At 57.9% G+C, this 18,502-nt stretch overlaps 2 protein-coding genes across 6 annotated transcripts in view; one reads left to right on the top strand and one right to left on the bottom strand.

The window, feature by feature from the left end:
• Positions 1 to 14,529, top strand: part of RASAL1 (RAS protein activator like 1) — a 29,221-nt gene extending 14,692 nt beyond the window's left edge. For 4 of the 5 annotated variants that reach the window (XM_019806016.2, XM_034672437.1, XM_034672438.1 and 1 more), the window contains 15 exons: positions 63 to 194; positions 2,075 to 2,163; positions 2,875 to 2,992; positions 3,118 to 3,271; positions 3,646 to 3,710; positions 3,958 to 4,070; positions 5,063 to 5,255; positions 8,077 to 8,214; positions 8,772 to 8,916; positions 10,144 to 10,316; positions 11,398 to 11,535; positions 11,611 to 11,746; positions 12,544 to 12,664; positions 13,484 to 13,560; positions 13,810 to 14,529. In XM_019806016.2, coding sequence (XP_019661575.2) covers positions 63 to 194; positions 2,075 to 2,163; positions 2,875 to 2,992; positions 3,118 to 3,271; positions 3,646 to 3,710; positions 3,958 to 4,070; positions 5,063 to 5,255; positions 8,077 to 8,214; positions 8,772 to 8,916; positions 10,144 to 10,316; positions 11,398 to 11,535; positions 11,611 to 11,746; positions 12,544 to 12,664; positions 13,484 to 13,560; positions 13,810 to 13,949 — 1,932 coding nt within the window. In that variant the 3' untranslated portion in view covers positions 13,950 to 14,529. Of the gene's footprint in view, positions 1 to 62; positions 195 to 2,074; positions 2,164 to 2,874; positions 2,993 to 3,117; positions 3,272 to 3,645; positions 3,711 to 3,957; positions 4,071 to 5,062; positions 5,256 to 8,076; positions 8,215 to 8,771; positions 8,917 to 10,143; positions 10,317 to 11,384; positions 11,536 to 11,610; positions 11,747 to 12,543; positions 12,665 to 13,483; positions 13,561 to 13,809 lie in introns of those variants that run through there. The other variant, XM_034672440.1, reaches the window with a different exon arrangement.
• Positions 14,530 to 15,531: 1,002 nt separating this feature from the next.
• The window catches only part of DTX1 (deltex E3 ubiquitin ligase 1), a 35,621-nt gene continuing 32,650 nt past the window's right edge, over positions 15,532 to 18,502 (bottom strand). Inside the window, 4 exon segments of the mRNA XM_034672441.1 lie at positions 15,532 to 16,824; positions 17,466 to 17,555; positions 17,662 to 17,823; positions 17,929 to 18,087. Coding sequence (XP_034528332.1) covers positions 16,600 to 16,824; positions 17,466 to 17,555; positions 17,662 to 17,823; positions 17,929 to 18,087 — 636 coding nt within the window. The 3' untranslated portion in view covers positions 15,532 to 16,599.

Genomic DNA, 18,502 nt, shown 5'->3' with positions numbered 1-18,502 from the left:
CGGGGGAGGGGTGGGCATGGAGGCAGGCCCTCCTCAGCTCTCCCTCACTCCCCCTCCCCCAGACCATCAAGAAGACCCGTTTCCCACACTGGGATGAGGTGCTGGAGCTGCGGGAGATGCCGGGTTCCCCAGCCCCGCTGCGGGTGGAGCTCTGGGACTGGGACATGGTGGGCAAGAATGACTTCTTGGGCATGGTAAGCACCCCCTCCCCTGACACCCTCCATGGCTCCCCACTGCCTTCGAGAGGAAAGGAGAAGGGAGATGGGCTGTACCTCCTAGGATCTGGAATGATAGGTATGAAAGCTGTCTCAACTGGCTCCTTGACCTGGCCTGGGTGATAGAGTCTCATTACCCCATTGTCAGGTGAGGAGACCGAGGCTCTCCAAGGGACAGGAACCTGCCCAAGGTCACAGGGCAAGCCCAGATGCTCATTCTGGAGTGAGAGTACTCAGGATGACCATGTGCTAAGTGCTTCTCCAGCATAATCTCACTTACGTACCCCTCGTGGCCACCCAGTGAGGCTGGGACTGTTGTCTGCATTTGATAGATGGGGAAACGGAGGTTCATTCAGAGAAGTTGAGTGGCTTTCCCAAGGCCATATGCCTAAGAAAGAGCAGAGCCAGAATCTGAGTTCAGGTTTCCCTGACTCCAGAACCTCAGCCCTTCACCCCTACCCCTGGAAGCACCGGGCTCAAGGTCTCTCTCTTGGAACCTCCGTTTGCACATCTGTAAAATGGGTGTGACTGCCCCTGCCTCTCAGTGGGAATGGATGTGTAGTCAGGGCTGACAGTTTTTAAAAGGAGGCAAGATTATAGCAAGTTATAGGGAGGCTTGGTTATGTACAGCCAGGGGGGCAGGGGGTAGGCGTGTAAATGGAGTAGCCGCTTTGGAACAGTCTGGCTGTTCCTCACGTGGTCAAAGACCGTCACCACGTGCCCTGGCACTCCGCTCCTGGGTGAGCACCAAAGAGAAATGGAAACACATGTCTGCACAAAAGCTTGTACATGAAGGCTCACAGCAACGTTGTTCGTGATGGCCAAGAGCGGAAACAACCCAAACGTCCCTCCGCAGTTGAATGAATAAACACAACGTGGTGTATCCTTGCAATGGAATAGTACTCAGCCGTAAAAGGGAATGAAGTCGGGCAGCTGCTACAACACGGATGAATCTGGAAGCATGCTAAGGGGGAGAAGCCCGTCCCCACAGATTATATGATTTCATTTATATGGGATGTCTTTTTTTTTTTTTAAGATTTTATTTTATTTGAAAGAGAGAGTGAGTGAGAGAGAGAGCATGAGCAGGGGGAGAGGGAGAAGCAGACTCCCCCTGCTGAGCAGGGAACCTGATGCGGGGCTCGATCCCAGGACCCTGGGATCATGACCTGAGCTGAAGGCAGTCGCTTAACCAACTGAGCTACTCAGGCGCCCCTATATGGGATGCCTGAAGTAAGTGAATGTGTAAAGGCAGAAAGTAGACGAGTGGTGGCCAGGAGCTGGGGGTGGGGGTGGGAGATGGGGAGTGACAGCTAACGAGCACAGGCATTGGGGGGCTGACAGAAAACGTTCTGAAATTAGCGGTGACGGTTGCACAACCCTGTGAGTAGACCGAAAGCCATTGAATTACACACTTTAAATACGTGAATTGTATGGGATGCAAATTACATCTTTATAAAGTTATTTTAAAAGAGAGGGGGTGGGGCTCAGGGGCCTTCTGGACTGTCTTTAAGCTTTTGGACAGATGCGATTTGTGTCCCCAAACAGCTGAAAATGCCCTCAGTCCAGATATGTGGTCTCTAGCAGCTGTGTGACCTCGGACAAGTCGCTCCATCGCTCCAAGCCTCAGTTTCCCCAGCTGTAAATTAAGTGTACCCTGGAGGCCCTCAGTGTCCTGGCAGGAGCTAATACTTTGGGACTGGGAGAGGGAGTGTGGCTGCTGCTGTGTCGGTGGGGTATGGTAGGGGAGAGGAGGTGGCCCCTGGCAGGCTACGCCTCCCTTCCTCAGGTGAGCAGTCGGAGCTCTTCTTCCAGGTCTGGCAAGGTCGGGTTCGGCTGAGGGTCTCCGTGTCCCCCCGCAGGTGGAGTTCCCCCCACAGGTCCTGCAGCAGAACGCACCCAGTGGCTGGTTCCGTCTCCTGCCCTTTCCCAGAGCCGAGGAGGATTCTGGGTAAATGTGGGTGCGGAGGGAGGCGGCCAGGCTGAACTCATGTGACTTCAGCTTGTGGGCAGGTCCTGGTGGGTGCCCATGTCAGCCCACAAGCTGTCAACAGGTCACTTTGTCCACTCACTTAGCAAATGTCTGTCTTACAATATGCGTTTACTTATGTGCAAGTGAGTTCACCTTGTACCCATCCACCTGTTTGCACGTGAACGTATCAGCTCACACTAGTCAGAAACCTGGGTCGTTCCACACCTGTGCACACCTGTTCACATTGTCTGTTCTTGTACACCTTATACTGGCCACACTGTTTACATCGACTTTACCTGTCCGTTCCTGTGTATCCCTCTCAACATCTGTTCAAATACGCCCACACCTGTCCACACCTGTCCACACTTGTCTGCATCGGACTACACTATCCGCACCTGCCCCCGTTGTCCGTTCACAATGCACACATTTTTCACACTGCCCACGTCATTCCACACCAGTCGTATCTGTTAACACTGTCCGCACTCGTCCGCTCCTGTGTATCCCCGTCAACATCTGTTCACACCCGGCCACCCTGGCCACACCTGTTCACACCTGTGCACACCTGTCCCCATCTGCCTTGTTTTGCTAATATCTGTGCTCCTTATCTGCGCTCCCACCTGCCTCTCTTGGCCGTCCGCACCTGCGCGTACGCACGTACTGCCCCCTCACCTGCGATCTGACCCCGGTCAGGGGGACCCTGGGCGCTGTGCGGCTGAAGGTGCGCCTCATCGAGGACCGCATCCTGCCCTCCCAGCATTACCAGCCGCTCACGGAGCTGCTCATGGAGTCTGTGCTGGGGCCGGCGGAGGTGGGTACACCCGTTCTACTGGGGTCTGGATGGTGGCCTCCCTGCTTCAGGGGTCCCTCCGGGGCTCTTTTGTTGTGGGGTCCCAGGACCCCGGGCCACCTCTCCTGCCTCCTGTCCTTGCCCAGGAGGATGCTGTCAGTCCTCTGGCGGTGCTGGAGGAGCTGACCTCGGGGGACTGCCGCCAGGACCTCGCCACCAAGCTGGTGAAGCTCTTTCTTGGCCAGGGCCTGGCTGGGTCCTTTCTGGACTATCTCACCCGGCGGGAGGTGACCCGGACCAGTGAGTTGCCTGCATGAGCCCCAGACATCTCACCCCAGGATTGGGTCTGCACAGGGTCTCTGAGGGAGAAGCGCGGGGCCTCAGGCAGAGGTCAGGGGCTCCTCTGTGTGTGTGTGTGGGGGGGTCCCTACGCTGTGCACCAACAGCCGGCTGGGGATGCCGTCTTGGATCCAGGCGCTGGCTTTGCTGCTCTTGAGCTGTGTGACCTTAGGCCACTCACTGAACCACTCTGGGCCCCTGGACTGTGAATGGAGTCGGTGTTGCAACCTCCCTGATTCCTGAAGCTGGAAGAATCGTGACTCCCATCTAGGGTGGGAGGGGTGAGGTGGCTTCATCCCCCAAATCCCAGCAAACACTTCCTTCTGTCCTCCCAGCTGACCCCAACACCCTCTTCCGTTCTAACTCCCTGGCATCCAAGGCAATGGAGCAATTTATGAAGGTGAGCAGGCAAAGGCTGGGGCCAGCTGCAGCTTCCTCAAGGGGACCCCTTTCCTGTGCTTCCCGGGACCCCAGAGCTTGGCCGGCTTTGCTCTGAGATGCACCTGGAGAGCACCCCCCACTCCGGCCCTTGGGCAGGCCTCAGCCTCACTCTGAGCCCCTCCCTGCACGGTTCCCCCGGCCCCGGCTCGTGTGCATGCCCCGGCCTCACCCTCAGCCCCGTCCCACGTGGTACCCCCTGCCCTCAGCTCGTGGGTATGCCTTACCTGCACGAGGTCCTGAAGCCGGTGATTAACCGCGTCTTCGAGGAAAAGAAGTACATGGAGCTGGACCCGTGCAAGATGGACCTGGGCCGCACCAGGTGAGCAATGCCTCAGCGGTGAACCCCAACCCCTGGCAGCCTCCTTGTCTGCCCAGAGCCTTGTCAGGCTGGGTCTGTGCCAGTGGCCTCCCCTCCCTCCTGGGCTACCACTCAGGAGCCCCGCATTCCAGCAGAAAGCCTCACTGGGACCACCGCGATCCTCGGGCTGCGTAATGTAGTGGTGACGGGCAGGACTCTGACACTGAGCTCCTGCATTCGAATCCCATCTGGGAGGTGGGCAAGACAGACCCCACACCTGTGTGGGAAGGGGCAAGAACATTACAGCTAGAGAAGTGTTATTCCATCGTCCACTCAACAAACAGTGTGGAGAACCTATTGTGCAGACACTGGCTGAACACTGGTCCAGAGCAGGGAGCAAAGCAGATGCAAATCCGCCTTCCACGGGGAGGAAGATAGCCAACTAAAGAAGGTTATTGAAGGTGCTCAGGGGAATGGAGGGAGACAGAGCAGGGAAGGGGTGTGAAGGGCCAGGAGCAGAGCAGGGGCTTGCAATATTTCATAGGGTGGTCAGAGGGACAGCCTCACAGAGAAGGGGACCTTTCAGCAGAGACTTGAAGGAGATGAGGGACAGAGGCATGCACAAATCTGGTGAAGAGTATCCTGGGCAGGGAGAAGAGCCAGTGCAAAGGCCCTGAGGTGGGCGTGTGTATCTGGCATGTCCCTGCCGACAATGCACCGAACCAGGGTCCGTGATGTGTGATGGGGAAGGGATGGTCTCTTTGAGGAGGGGACATTTAAGCTAAACGTGGGTGCAAGAGTGTCTCAGGCAGAGGGAACAGCATGCAGAAGACTTCGCGACAGGAGTGAGCTCAGCATGTTTGAGCAGCAGCAAGAAGCCTGGTGGGAATGGTAGGAGGGGAGGTTATGGAGGTGGGATGGGAAGGCGGGTGCTCTCAGCTCAGTAGGGGCTGGTGGAGGGTTTTGAGCAGACGGATGCTGGGCTCGGAGGCACAGCCACTCTGTTTCCCCAGGAGAATCTCCTTCAAGGGCGCCCCCTCAGAGGAGCACGTGCGGGACGCCAGCCTGGGGCTGCTGACGGGCTACCTGGGGCCCATCGTGGACGCCATCGTGGGCTCCGTGGGGCGCTGCCCGCCTGCCATGCGCCTCGTCTTCAAGCAGCTGCGCCAGCGCGTGGAGGAGCGCTTCCCCCAGGCGGAGCACGAGGTGGGCCACGCGATCCCATGGAGCAGATGGGGACACTGAGGCTGGGGAGGGGCCGTAGCTTGTCCAGGGTCACACGGGGAGGCCGGGCGGGGCAGGGGGGGACAGACCTGAGCTGCCCGCGCTGAAGTACTGTGTGTCCTGTCGGGAGCGGGGACGGTCTTCCCGGCAGGGTCTGGGATCCAGGGGTGGTGCTCACAGTGGTAACAGCGGCTGCCGCTATATATAGCCCCGACCAGGGGTTCCTTGCCTCATCTCGTCTCCATGTCCCCCTCTGGGGTGGGGACCAGTACTCCTTCCATTGTCCAGAGGAGGAAGCAGAGACCCACAGGGACTGAGGCACAGGGTGCTGGGCTCGGCAGCTGTCTAGGCAGGCTGGCTTCGAATCGGCGCTCAGAACCACCAGATAAGAGAGTCTGGCCCAAAGTAAGTGCTTCTTAAATTCCGCTCTCAGGAAGAGAAAAAGCACGAGCGAGAGAGAGTGTGAGAGAGCGCGAGAGCACGCGGGTGCACGGCCCAGAACAGCCTAAAAATCAATGCCCGCGCGTGCTGGTGCTTGGCCAGTATTCACGTAGAAGCGGAGAGTCCGGGTGCTGCCTCAGGCACAGAGGTGAATGGAGGAAGCAGTCCCGGCTGGGGCAGTAGGGCGTGGTAGGGACTGTGGCAAGCTGGAGTGCCCACGGCTTGTCTTATGGGGTAGCTCCTGGCACTCATTGCCGGGTAGGAACGGGGAGCCAGTATTGCCAAACCGCGAGAGTTTATTTTCTAAAGCCAGCATTCTGGATGTTGTGTGAGGTCTCTCCTTTTTTAAATGTTGGCACTAATTCACCTAACAAAAACAACAAAACAACCCCACACCACCGCTTTGAGCCGGTCGTTACACGTTCGCAGCTGGACTGGCCCATGGGTTACCCGTTTGAGCCCCCCTGGTTTAATGGTCAGCATCCCTTCCAGGTGGCTGTTTTTGTCCTGCCTTACAGATGACATCACATCAGGCTAACTCTTAGGGTAGTGCTGGCGTAGTAGAAATGCGGACTGGGGGTTCACTTTGCAGAAAAATCTAAGACCTGCTCAATGTTGGAGATGTAACAGCCCAGTCCCGACAGCTTGAGTTAAGAGCCCTTGCTTACGCCATACCTCTCCCCACGTTCTATTCACAGGTGGGGACACTGAGGCCCAGAGCGGTAAAGAGTCTTGGCCAAGGGTTGTGGACTCAAAGCGAGGCCTCTGGTCTCCCAGCGGGGGTCTCTCCCTTCTCCCCTCAGCTCCTGCTGAGGAGTGAGCTCTGGGCCTCCAAACTGGGACGTCGCTTGATTTACGCCCCACTTTGCCAGGCTCTCGCCTGGGCTGCAGGTGCTAAGTGGGACACAGCTGTGGCAGGGAGGAGGGTAGGGAAGCGGGGAGGCTGGCTCCCCAGACAGTGGGGGACCCAGTGTGACACGCAAGTGTCCTCCGGCTCTCAGCTCCCACGGTGGGCAGAGTCCATGGGCAGGGAGCAGGGACTTTCTCAGGGCCACAAGGGTGGATGGGGTCATGGAAACCCAGGGGAACTCCTTTCTCTGCCGCTCTGACACTTGTTCCTCCTCCTTAAGAAAGGAAGTCAAAGAGCTGATGTCAAGGACTAAAATTACCCTGGAATATGGCAGGCACCACGGGGACGGTGGCCTTGGGGGCAGCTCAGGTTCCAGATGAGGGCGGGTGGGGGCAGAGACCCTCCTTCTGGGCAGTGTCGGGTACCCAGCTGTCGGCAGGGCTCACTGTCAGCACGGAGGTGCTGAAGGAAGTTGGCACGGACCCAGGGAGGGTATTGTCTCAAGTGTGAATACAACCCCCTAAATAAATACTGCAGCACATTCTCGGGCTAAATATAGCCAGGCAAGTGTGAACGGTGTGGGGGGAGTGACCTGGGGAGAGCCAGATGCGCCGGGGATAAAGGCACACCCTCTCTCTGAGTTGCCTCTGCTGGCGCTGGGGGATCCAGGCTTACCTGCAGGTGGGCCAGGGCCCGGGAATCACACCGAGGGGCACCGCACTTTACAGTTTGTAGAAGGCAGAGGCTGGGACTGAGGGGCCACACAGGACAGGCTCAGGAGCCAGCCTGCCTGGGTTCACTCCTGAGCCTGTGTCCTCGCCCAGAGAATGGGGAAAATAGTACCTACCCCACGGGATTGTTAGTGGTTCAGGTTAGTTCCTCAGCGAGCACTCCGCAGTGGCAAGGGGCAAATGCAGGAGAGTGTGATGAAGAGCCGAGAGCTCAATCCTGCCCGGGTTCGAATCTCGGCTCTGCCGTTTACAGCTGTGTGGCCTTGGGCAGGTGACCTCTCTTTGGGTTTCAGTTGCCTTCTCTGTAAAACGGAGCTAGAATCCCTCCCAGGGTGCGTAGTCCATAGACCAGGCATCTGGTGGGGTGCTATTAATATAATAAATCAGATTGGGAGGCTGAACTCTGCCTCCTCTACTCATCAACTGCGTGACCTTGGGCAAGTCCCTTGGCATCTCTGATTTTCTGCTTCCTCACCTGTGAAAGGGGAATCATGATGCTGCTTCCTTTATAGGGCTGTGCCCTTAGCATGGCGCTCGGCACAAAGCGGACGATGTTGGGCTAGAGCGGATCATGCAGGATTGGTATTGTTACTCTGTTTTCCAGGTGGAGAAACTGAGGTCCAGAGAGAAAAAGCCATCTTGGCAGACCGGCATGGTCTCCTGGCCCACCTCCCATCCCACTTCCCCTTGCACCACCAATCTATAGTCCTTGCTGCCTCAGTTTCCCCATCTGGGAAGTGGGTCCTTGGGGGCTCCTCTTACCTGCTGCTCCTCTTGACAGGATGTGAAGTACCTGGCCATAAGTGGCTTTCTCTTCCTGCGTTTCTTTGCACCTGCCATCCTCACCCCGAAGCTGTTTGACCTCCGGGACCAGCACGCAGATCCCCAGACCAGCCGCTCGCTGCTATTACTTGCCAAGGTGCCAAAAGTGGAGTCCCACATTCTGGGTGGTCTTAGCCAGGGAAAAGCACAGGAACAGAGGGAAGGCCAAACCAACAGAAGGCCCAAATGACACCCAGAGAAACCTGTCTGAAACACCCATTAACCGTCCATCTTGAATGTGAAGGCATTCATTCATATGTTCTCCAATTTTGTCTCCTGAAACGAAAACCCTACCCTTCCAGGAGGAAAGTGGGAAGCAAGCTAGTAGTCATTTACACCTTAGTATGAATTAGACCATATCTTGCAAAGTGGCCATATTTTGAGGTTCTGATGGGCTCCAAAGTATGCATGATAGGATCAGGCAGTCCTGGGTGGGGGAATTGGGCTCTGGAGGGAACAGAATAAGGGCACTGGGGGTGCATATCTGTCCACAGGGAGGGGTAGATACTGCTCAAAGCAGATGCCGCTGTGAGTCTTCCCCTTTCATTGAACACTGATTTGAGAGTCAGGACTCAGGGGCTCTGTTCTGGGTCCACAGATGCCCTTCTCCCTGCAGTGACCTTGGCCCTGGCATCCCTTGCTTCTTTGCTCCAGGCTGTGCAGAGCATCGGAAACCTGGGCCAGCAGCTGGGCCAAGGCAAGGAGCTCTGGATGGCCCCCCTCCACCCCTTCCTGCTGCAGAGTATCTCACGTGTGAGGCACTTCCTGGACCAGCTGGTGGATGTGGATGGGGAGGAGGGTGAGTCCCTGTGTTCCTGCCACATTGGGCTTGTCACTCTGTGGACCCTTGGGACCTGCCCTTCTCCCCTACCCCCCACCAGTGCTGAGACCATGGACCTGTGGGTCAGCTAGTCAGTCAGCTAACATTTCCTGGCCCCTCCTGTACTAGGTCCCAGAGATGAACAGAGCTCAGGCCCTGTCCTCCAGGCTATCCCAGCCAACGTGGAGATATGTGCGGGTGCTGTCGCGTGGTGTGCACGCAATCAAAACATATCTATTAAGTGCTTGGTAGACACTGTTCCAGGTGCCAGGGAAAGAGCAGTGGAAAAGACAGAGGAAGCTCCTGCTCTCATGGAAGTTTTATTCTACTGGGGACCACAGGATATAATCAAGATGAGTTAGCAAATAATATAGTATGTTCAGGAGTGATTGTGTAAGGAGAAAAAATGAAGGAGGGAAGAGAACGTTGGCGTGGGGGTGGCAGGCCAAACTTTTAGGCAGAGTGGCCAGAAATGGCCTCACTAGGGTGCTATTAGAGCAAAGACCTGAAGGAGGACAGAGAGCAAGCCATGAAGATCCCAGGGAAGCGTATTCCAGGCTGAGAACAGCATGTGCAAAGGCCCTGTGTTGGGGAACAGGGAGCCACAGGGAGGAGCCAGTGTAGAAGAGGGAATGAGGGGGCACAAAGGAGAGGTGAGGGCCAGATTGTGTGGGGGCTTCATAGGCAGCTGGGCTTTGATGGGGAGTGAAATGGAGCCTGGGACTGTTTTCAGCAGAAGAGTTGGGGCTAAGTCTGTATCACAATGTAGGGCTCGGGGCATGAGATAGTTGGGTCCAAGTCATGTAGGAGGAACCTGTCGGAATGTGGAGCTTTGGTTGTAGTGTGGCGGGGTCCCTGTGGCGCTGGGGAGGGACCCCCCCCCAGGGGGGGCTAGATTCCAGCAGGTACTCCCTGGACTGACTTCATGAGGCATGCCCCCCCTTCCACCCCTCTCACACTGGCTGCCTGCACCATTGCCTACAAAGCTTCGGGAGAGGGATCCTTGATGCCTCCTTTGTGCTCCCCACCCCACCTTCAGTGATCCACTCCCTAATGGAGAGAGTGGAGTCCACAGCCGTCCTGTTGTTCACCCTCCTGCCTCTAGGGGGAAGAGTCATGCTCGGCCATAGAGGCCCTGGGCACGACGGCACAGCAGGTTGAGCCTGGATAGGAGAGGTTCATTGTCACCCCCTCCCCATTTCCCAGAGGCTGGGGGCCCAGTCAGGGCCCTGGTGGCCCCCTCGGTGATTGTTCGTGAAGGTTACCTGCTGAAGCGCAAGGAGGAGCCCGCCAGCCTGGCCACACGCTTTGCCTTCAAGAAGCGTTACTTCTGGCTCAGCGGGGAGACTCTCTCCTACTCCAAGAGTCCTGAGTGGCAGGTGGGGCTCCAGCCCACAGCAGAGGGGTTTCCAGCAGTGGCCTCCCTTATTGAGCTGCCTCTCTGTAAGCTGGGGGAAACTGAGGCCCAGGAGGGGGACAAGGACTGGGCAAGTCCAAGTCTCAGGCCAGGCTCTGCTCACACCTTTGGGCCAGTGTGAGCACAGGACAGACACAGGCATCCACCTACACACACACCATCAGATGTCCTTCAGAATGCTCTTGTGGTGGTCCGGACCCCCGGACCCCGCCCAGGTGTGACACGCACAGGGCACCGACAATGCTTAGCAGCCCTCTGATGCTCCCCCGCAGGCCTATGCCCATGCGCCATCCTACTCACCTAAAATTGGATCTGCTTGTGCAGAGGTCCCTGCCTGGCTATATAGGAACACACACGAAGGCTTTTGTTCACTCGGTCCTTCATCAAACATTTATTGAGTGCCTACTGTATACCATGCAGTGTTCTAGGCATTGGACACACAGCAGTAAACAAGACATAAAATCCCTGTTCTCATGGGGTTGCCACTGAAATCCAGCAGCAACTCAGGCGCCTGCTGGTGTGTACGCATTTCTGTCTGCACGTCTGGGAGGAACAGCGAACTCCGGACAGGGTGTGCTTGCTTATTATTCCCACTTTGTCAGCAAAGCATAGATTCTAGAGTTCCAATCTCTGGTTTCCAACGCCGGCTCCACGAGCTGAGTGACCTCAGGAGGGGTGTGGATCCCCCTATGCCTCAGTTTCCTCATCAGCACATAGACCCAGCCTCAGAAACTGGTGGGAGTTGCTAAGTGCGGAGTGCTGGAAAGCACATCCCATCTGCCATGGCAGTGGTTTGCTGTGCTCATTGGTGATGGTGATGGAATCTGGTGCCCAGGGGAGCTGGCTTCCTTAGAGGGTGATGGGGCAGGGCTGGGGGACTCAGGGCTCGAGACGGGGGTCCTGCACCCAGATTACGGACACACAGTCTTGAGTGTCCCACCCCCGGGGCACATCCCCTGATGCATGCCCCCAAAGGAAAGCCGTCCCTGGGCCCTGCCACCCCGGCCCCCAGCCTACCCTGCAGTGACAGGCCTGTCTCCCAGATGCGCTCCTCCATCCCGGTGTCGCACATCTGCGCCGTGGAGCGCGTGGACGAGGGCGCCTTCCAGCTGCCGCACGTGATGCAGGTGATGACGCGGGGCGCGGCGGGAGGGCTGCACACCGCGTATCTCCAGTGCAAGGTGAGGCGCCGCGAGGGCGGGGCGGAGGGCGGCCCTCGGGTTCCCTCCCAACCACCCCACCCCGGCTCCCTGCAGAACGTGAATGAGCTCAACCAGTGGCTGTCGGCCCTGCGCAAGGCCAGTGCCCCCAACCCGGACAAGCTGGCCTCCTGCCACCCCGGTGCCTTCCGCAGCTCACGCTGGACCTGCTGCCTCCAGGCTGAGCGCTCAGGTGAGCAGGCAGGTGGGCTCAGGTTCCGCGCTCCCTAGCTGTCGATCGGTGGATGTCCCACCTCCCCCTGCGCCGGCTGTGCAACCTGGGGCAGGTCACTTAACCTCTGTGTGCCTCAGTCTCCTCAAGCTTGTAATGAGGTGGATGACAGTACCTGCCTCCTACGGCTGTTGTGAGGGTTCAGCGAGTTGGTCTACACAAAGCACTTAGAACACTGCTGAGCAGAGTGCTCATGACACGTGAGGTGTTATTCTTTAAGCACCTACTATGTGCCAAGCATCTACACACATCAGGCTTGCTCAGCAGGAAGACAAGTGAATAACCAGACAATTGTAATATAGTCTTCTAAGTACCAAGATGCGGCTTTTGAGACTCCAGAGAATGCCTTCTGACCCAGCTGCAGAGGAGGAGATCAAGGAGGGCTTCCTGGAGGAGGTGCTGTTTAGATATGACCTGAGGAGAGTAGGCATTAAGCAACGAAGGTTGGAGACAGGGATAGGGTAAGGAGGTGTTGTATTAAGAGCAAAGAGCATGAGCAAAGGCCCAGGGAGGTGGCACAGGGAGGGCTGAAGGATTGAAAGGGTCTGTGTGGCTGGAGCCTGGACTGCGGGAGGACTCTAGAGGGAGGTGAGGCACTGCTCTGCGGGGCGGGAGTGGAGGCAGTGGGGCTTGATGGAAGTAGTGGGTTGGAAGAGTGATTTTAGAGGCAGAAACGTCGAGGCCTGGGCACCATCTACCGTGGGGGCTTTTGGAGGGGGCGATGGGAGGTGGTCCTGATGGGGCCGTGTTCCCCTCAGCTGCTGGCTGCAGCCGCACACACTCGGCCGTCACCCTGGGGGACTGGAGCGACCCGCTAGATCCCGACGCTGAGATCCAGATGGTGTATCGGCAGCTGCTCCTGAGGCGGGACCAGCTCAGGTGGGTGCCCCTGCCCAGCCCGCTTGCCCCGCGATGACCGGCCAGGCCAGCTGCCCGGCATGGCCTCCCACGTTCATTCATTCATTCTCTCCGCCCGCTTCAGGAGCTCGCTGGTGCGCAGTGTGCGGGCTCAAGGGGAGGCCTGGGAGGCGTCCTCAGGCAGGCCCCGGTGCAGGACGGGGTCTTGGGTCTTTTAATATCCAGGCCCCTTGAGACATGGGCACTGACCTTCGATCTGTTCTTTTCCTTCCTGGTGGGCTTCACTCCTATTCAGTGACCCGTTTGTTCCAGCCCCTTCTAGAGTGGGTTCTGAAGCTGGCCTGCCTGGCTTCACATTCAGGGCTAGCCACTTACTGGCTGTGTGATCTCGGGCACATTGCTTACCCTCTCTGTACCTCCATTTCCTCATCTGGAAAATAGGGGTAATGATAGTACCCTCCTCATGGGGTTGTCCTGAGCGGTCAAATGAAGCATTTTGTAGATGCCTGGTCACAGCTCTCAATACACGGTAACGGTTATTATTACACTGTGCAACCTTAGGCAAGTTACTTTACCTCTCTGTGTCTCAGTGGACTATATAATGGAGCCAACAGTAAGTATCTACCTCGGATACATTTTTTTGTGATACTTAATGAGTTAATACATGTGAAGGGCTTATAATAGTGTCAGGCGCTCTAAGTATTTGCTGTGATGATGGTGGTGGTGGTGGAGACTAGTGGGGGCCTGTCATGTCTCCTGCAACCAGCAGAGAATCTCTGAGGTGGAGAACAAGATTGGGAATCAGGGGCCAACCTTGTCTTTCTCCCTTTCAACTTCCAGGATGAAATTCCAGGAGGATCCCAACACAGATTCAAGTCCAGAGGCAGATGCAGAGAAGGACTCCGGGGCCACAGAAGGTAAGGGGCTAAGGAGGTCCCCTTTCTTCGCCATCTCTGCCACCTGCCCTAACTTGCTAAGCATACTCCTGTGTCCATCTGCACGACTCTCCCCTTCACAGTTCACCAGCAGGTGTGGCGAGTGGGGGGACGGAGTGTGGGCTCTCAAGGCACAGGGCCAGACTGGAGCCTGAAAAAGCCATTGGGTCTGGGTTATGGCAGCCCGCCCTGGCCTGGCTGAGCCCCTGTGGCTCCTCGTCTCCCTCACAGGAGCCTGTCCTGATGCCCTGGCCCGGAAGAGAGAGGCTGCTGGCCGCCTGCTGGAGGTGCTTGCAGATCTGGACAGAGCCCACGAGGAGTTCCAGCAGCGGGAGCAGCAGAAGGCGGCCCTGGGCCCCCTCGGGCACTGAAGAGATGCCAGGGCCAGCCTGGAAGGAGGAGGAAGGAGCCAGCAGGCCCCTCGAGGCTGTTCTGTACCTCATTGATGCTGTGGTAGCGTGAAGGCTTCTGGAGATGTCCTAGTCTCGGGCATGGAAGCCCTCTGGCAGGGGGCTGGCCTTTGTACTGGATGAATCTGTCTCTGGGCTGAGGCAGGTGGGAGTGGATGGGATAGGGAGCCTGACTCATTCGGCTCAGCGGAAGGTCTCTGCTAAACCAGACTGGCCTCTGCCCACACCGACCAGGCCAGCCAGGTCCTGAGCTGCTGGATACAGCTGTACGTGAATCCCTGACACCCACGTGGCCTTGTTGCCCCAGACAGGCACTAAAGAGGCTCAGCCCTTCCTGTTTCCATGTCTGCCAAGCCGTGTAACCTCGCTAATCGTCCTGAACCCTGCCTTGGCCGAGAGTCCTTACCACAAGCTTCCAGAATCAGGTCCCCTTGGGAATAATGGAGGCTCAGACCCTTGGAGCCTGGGAGACCTTGGGCTAGGTTCTTAACCCCTCTTGGAACCTCAGTTCATGCTGTATAAAATAAGGAGGGAGTGTCTAGACGTGTGGTTGTCAAACTGGGTTCCACGGAGGTGGCTTCGGAGCCAGGGGCGAGGGGTGGGTGGTTCTTAGACTGTGGTCCAAAACTTACCCCCTAGGTTGTCTGCTAGAAATGTGGATTCCTGGGCCCCACCCAGATTTACTGAATGAGAATCTGAGGGAGTGTGGGCACAGGGATCAGGATTTTTAACAAGTTCCCCCATGATAGGGTCGAACACAGGATTTGATAATCACAGAGCTGGGCAATTTTGCATAGTAGGGTTTGAAGAGAGATTTTGAGAATGAATCATAGAGGGTAAAATATTTGGGAACACCCAACTGGCAGAACTGGAAGGGCCTCCAAGGACTCATTTCTGGTTTTGTGTGACTAGAGGGTGGGACAGAAACCAAAGCATATCTGGAGACAAGGAGGACCCAGAAAGATGCGGCGCTATCCCGAGCCTGGCCAGCAGGGGTCGCCCGGAGCCACAGCATCCGCCACAGCCACCCCGCATCCCGGGATGCTGAGAGCTGATAGGAAGCTTGTTGCAGATGCTGGGATCTGTCCCTAGACAGAACAGGGCCCTCCTTCCTTAGGGCAGGGGCGGGGGCTCGAGGAGCCAATCACCGTGTCTCCCAGCTCCTCCATGTTTTCCTGTAGGCTCTCAGCTCCCAGCCCAAGTCCCTCATTCCCAGTACTGTGCTGGGGGTCCCTCATTCCTAGTACTGTGGAGGGGGGGAGCAGCTGTGGGCATTGTCTTGTGCCGTGCTTGAGAACAGCACCTTCAGCCCTGCCCTCTTGGGGACCAGGGCTGGGAGGGTCTGTGTCTGTCACCCTCACATTCCCTGCGTACCCCAAGACAAGAGAATTATGGGGACCCTCCATCTCCAGCTGCCCAAGGCAGAGGGGCAATGGTCCAGGGGTCATCGTTTTGTTGCAAGCTCCCCAATGGGGGTGGACCAGAGGCCCCCAGGAACAGAGCCACCCACCCTCCCCCCCACCCTCGGCAGGAAAAGACTGAGTGAGGAGGAGAAAGACCATTTATTTCTCCACCCACAGTGGGACTGGTAGGTTTTCAAAAGAGCAATCTCTGGCGTCCCTTTAAATCTTGGCTGACTTCCACCGTGGCAGCCAATCAACAGAGGCGGAGCTGGTGAGTTGCCTGGGCAACAGGCCCCTGGTTGGCCAAGACCATCAGCCACCCCACTGCCCACTCCCAAGGAAAGGGAGATGGACTCTTTGCTGTCCGGTCGGCTTTTTAGACCTGCTGGCCTAAGCTAGGGCTCCTTGTCTTTCTCCTGAAGCCAGAAGCTCCAGCCTTTGGATCTCGATGTTTGGGAGCGATTTGGTGGAGAGGATGGGGTGGGGAGGAAAGGAGAACAGTGCCTTTATCTGGGACAGACATAAGGCCTGGGGATGGGAGGGGAGAAGAAGGACGTCAGAGTCCCAGAAGGATGAAGAGACACAAGCACGAAATAAGATCCCTCGGGTCCCCCTCTCTCCGGCCTGCCCCTTCGCAAACCTGCTGACTCATCTGGGGCTTCTACCCCATGGGCCCACGACTGCCCATCAGCGGGTGGCAGAGATGGGGGGAGGCTGAGCTTCCCGAGGGCCCCCCATCCCTCGGAGCCCCAGCAGGCCCCCAGGCGCTTGACCTGAGTCCCGTTTGCAGACAAGCCTGTACAGATGTGATAGAGACACAGATGGGAATCCACATGGAGTATCACAGGGGTCTTCTGTCGCTTCCCCCCCAGTGTGGGGGTAAGTAGAGGCACGTGGTGTGCGTGCATGTGTTCAACAGGACACGTGTGTTAGCGTGAGGGGGTGGGACTCTGTCTTTTCGGTGGGGAGGTTGCTGTGGTTCCTGGTGCTCTCTCTGCCACCGGCTCGGGGAGCTACAAGTCGGAGCCGGCTGGCCTGCCATCCTCCCAGCATTCCAACTACCACCAGCCACATCTCCAGAATGCTTCTGGCTCCTTCCGCAGGCTCCTCCCCAGCCCTGAACCTGGGCCGCCAGGACACACCTGGTGGAGGGAGGCAAGTGCCGGGCCAGGGGACCAAGCAGGAGGGCAAGTGGGCAGCCTCGGGCCTCAGGCCTTGGCTGCGGCCTCGGACACGCCCTGGGCTGTGAGTTCGGCCAGCACGTTGTCTAGGTAGCTAGCGTCCGGGTAGCCGTGGCCCGTGAGGTTGGACCCAAACTCGGTCTTGTGGTGGATCTCGTTCCACACCACGGTGTCCGACTCGCCCGTGGTGTTGGATGTGCCGATGGTAAAGATCAGTCTCCGCTCCCAGGCGGTGACGAGCAGCCTCAGCACCTGGGGGGGCGGGCGCCAGGACAGGTGCGGGGTGAGCGAGGGTCCCAGCATCCCCGCCCTGCGGCTGGAGGCCCCGCCCGGCCTCCCTCCCTCCCTGGCCGAGGCCGAGGCTCCGTTAGCACCTTCCAAGCCCCGCGGCTTTCCTGGGGGCCGCCCAGCTTGGCCGCTTCCCCAGATGGACTCCCAGTAAGAGCTCTTTCCAGGTTATCTGCCTGTTTCATCTGGGTCTCAAATCGAAGGCCCTCAGCTGTATCTGGTTTGCTAAATAGACATTTTGTGACTTCTTTGGAGATTTCACACGAAAGTCAGAAGGTCTGGCTTCTCTTGAAAAACAAGAAGTGAAGCCGACAATCCGGAGTGCGGTGGTGAAGAGCCTGGACTGCTTGGGATGAAATCCAGGCCCTCCCACTTACTAGCTGTGTGACCTTGGGCAAGTCACTTGCCCTGTCTGAGGCTTCTGTAAAACGGGGTCTAGACCTCGACCTCACCAAGCTGGAGATGAGATGGGGGTGTGAAGCAGCTGGCAGGGCTGGGCGTGCACTAGGAGGTAGTGGTGGATCCTGGTGCAGGGAGGAAACAGGGATTGGGGGTGAGGGGGACCCTGGCCAGCGCTCACACCCCTGCACCCTCAGGGCACCTACCTTTCGGCCCTTCTCGTTGTTGGGCAGATAGCAGTGGCGTGGGAAGCCTCTTGCGGTGAACTTCTTGCCTGGGTTGGGGTGCTCGGGGCCCTGTAGGGAGGGGAGCAGGGGCTTGAACCGCGGACAGGTGTGGGAGGGGCCTCTGCAGAGTTCAGAGGAGTTGAGGCCAGGGGGGCGGGGAGGGGGCGGGGCTCACCTGGATGCCTGTGGGGATGTCGTAGACAATGCGGATGGTCTGGGTGTCAGCGAAGCCCGGCAGCGAGTGGGGGATGAGGTGGAACTCCATCTTCCCGGGCGGCTGAGTGCCCGTCTTCTCTCCGTAGATGGCCTTGCAGGTGGGGCACTGCAGGCTGCCATCCTGGGGCGGGGAGAGAGGCTGGCGGTGAGGACCCCAGGCATCCCGGCCCCGCCCCTCTGCCTGCGCCCCGCCCACTGGCTCCACCCACTGGCCGGCGCCGCCCACCTTGTTGCCATTGGAGTACATGGCCACGAGGCACAGCAGGTGGTACATGTGGCCGCAGCGGCCCAGGCGGCCCACAAGCTCGGGCCGCACACCCTTGTGCCGAAGCACGCCCTCGTAGCCGGATGCTGTGACCAGGCGCTCCATGCAGATGGTGCAGTCCTATGGGCGGGGGCACAGAGAGGAGACTGAGGACCAGCCAGGGCAGGACACCCTCAGGTCAGCGCTGTCCCTGGGCGGGGGCCAGGCTCCCAGGCTCCCAAGGGTGGCAGACTGCCCTGCCTCCGGTACCCATTTGGCAAAGGGAGAGGACACCCCATATACTGAATGCAGATACATGGCAGAGGAAGATAGGCTCCCTCGCACCCCCCTCCAGAGGGATTAAAGGCTTAACGATCAAAAGCAAAACTTAAACACGGGGTGGAAAATACAGGTGAAAATAAGATACGAAAGCTGTCAATCATCGGGAGATTGATAAATGGGATTCTATCGAACGTAAGCATTTCTGTTTACCAGAAGACATTGCATAAGAGAGAAAAGGCGAACCCCCAAACTGGGAGGAGAGACTGTAACACCC

The sequence above is a fragment of the Ailuropoda melanoleuca genome, chromosome 12 (genome assembly GCF_002007445.2).
Source record: "Ailuropoda melanoleuca isolate Jingjing chromosome 12, ASM200744v2, whole genome shotgun sequence".
NCBI lineage: Eukaryota > Metazoa > Chordata > Mammalia > Carnivora > Ursidae > Ailuropoda > Ailuropoda melanoleuca.
The sequence above is the reverse complement of the archived record's forward strand: the minus strand, read 5'-3'. Positions and strand labels throughout refer to the sequence as shown.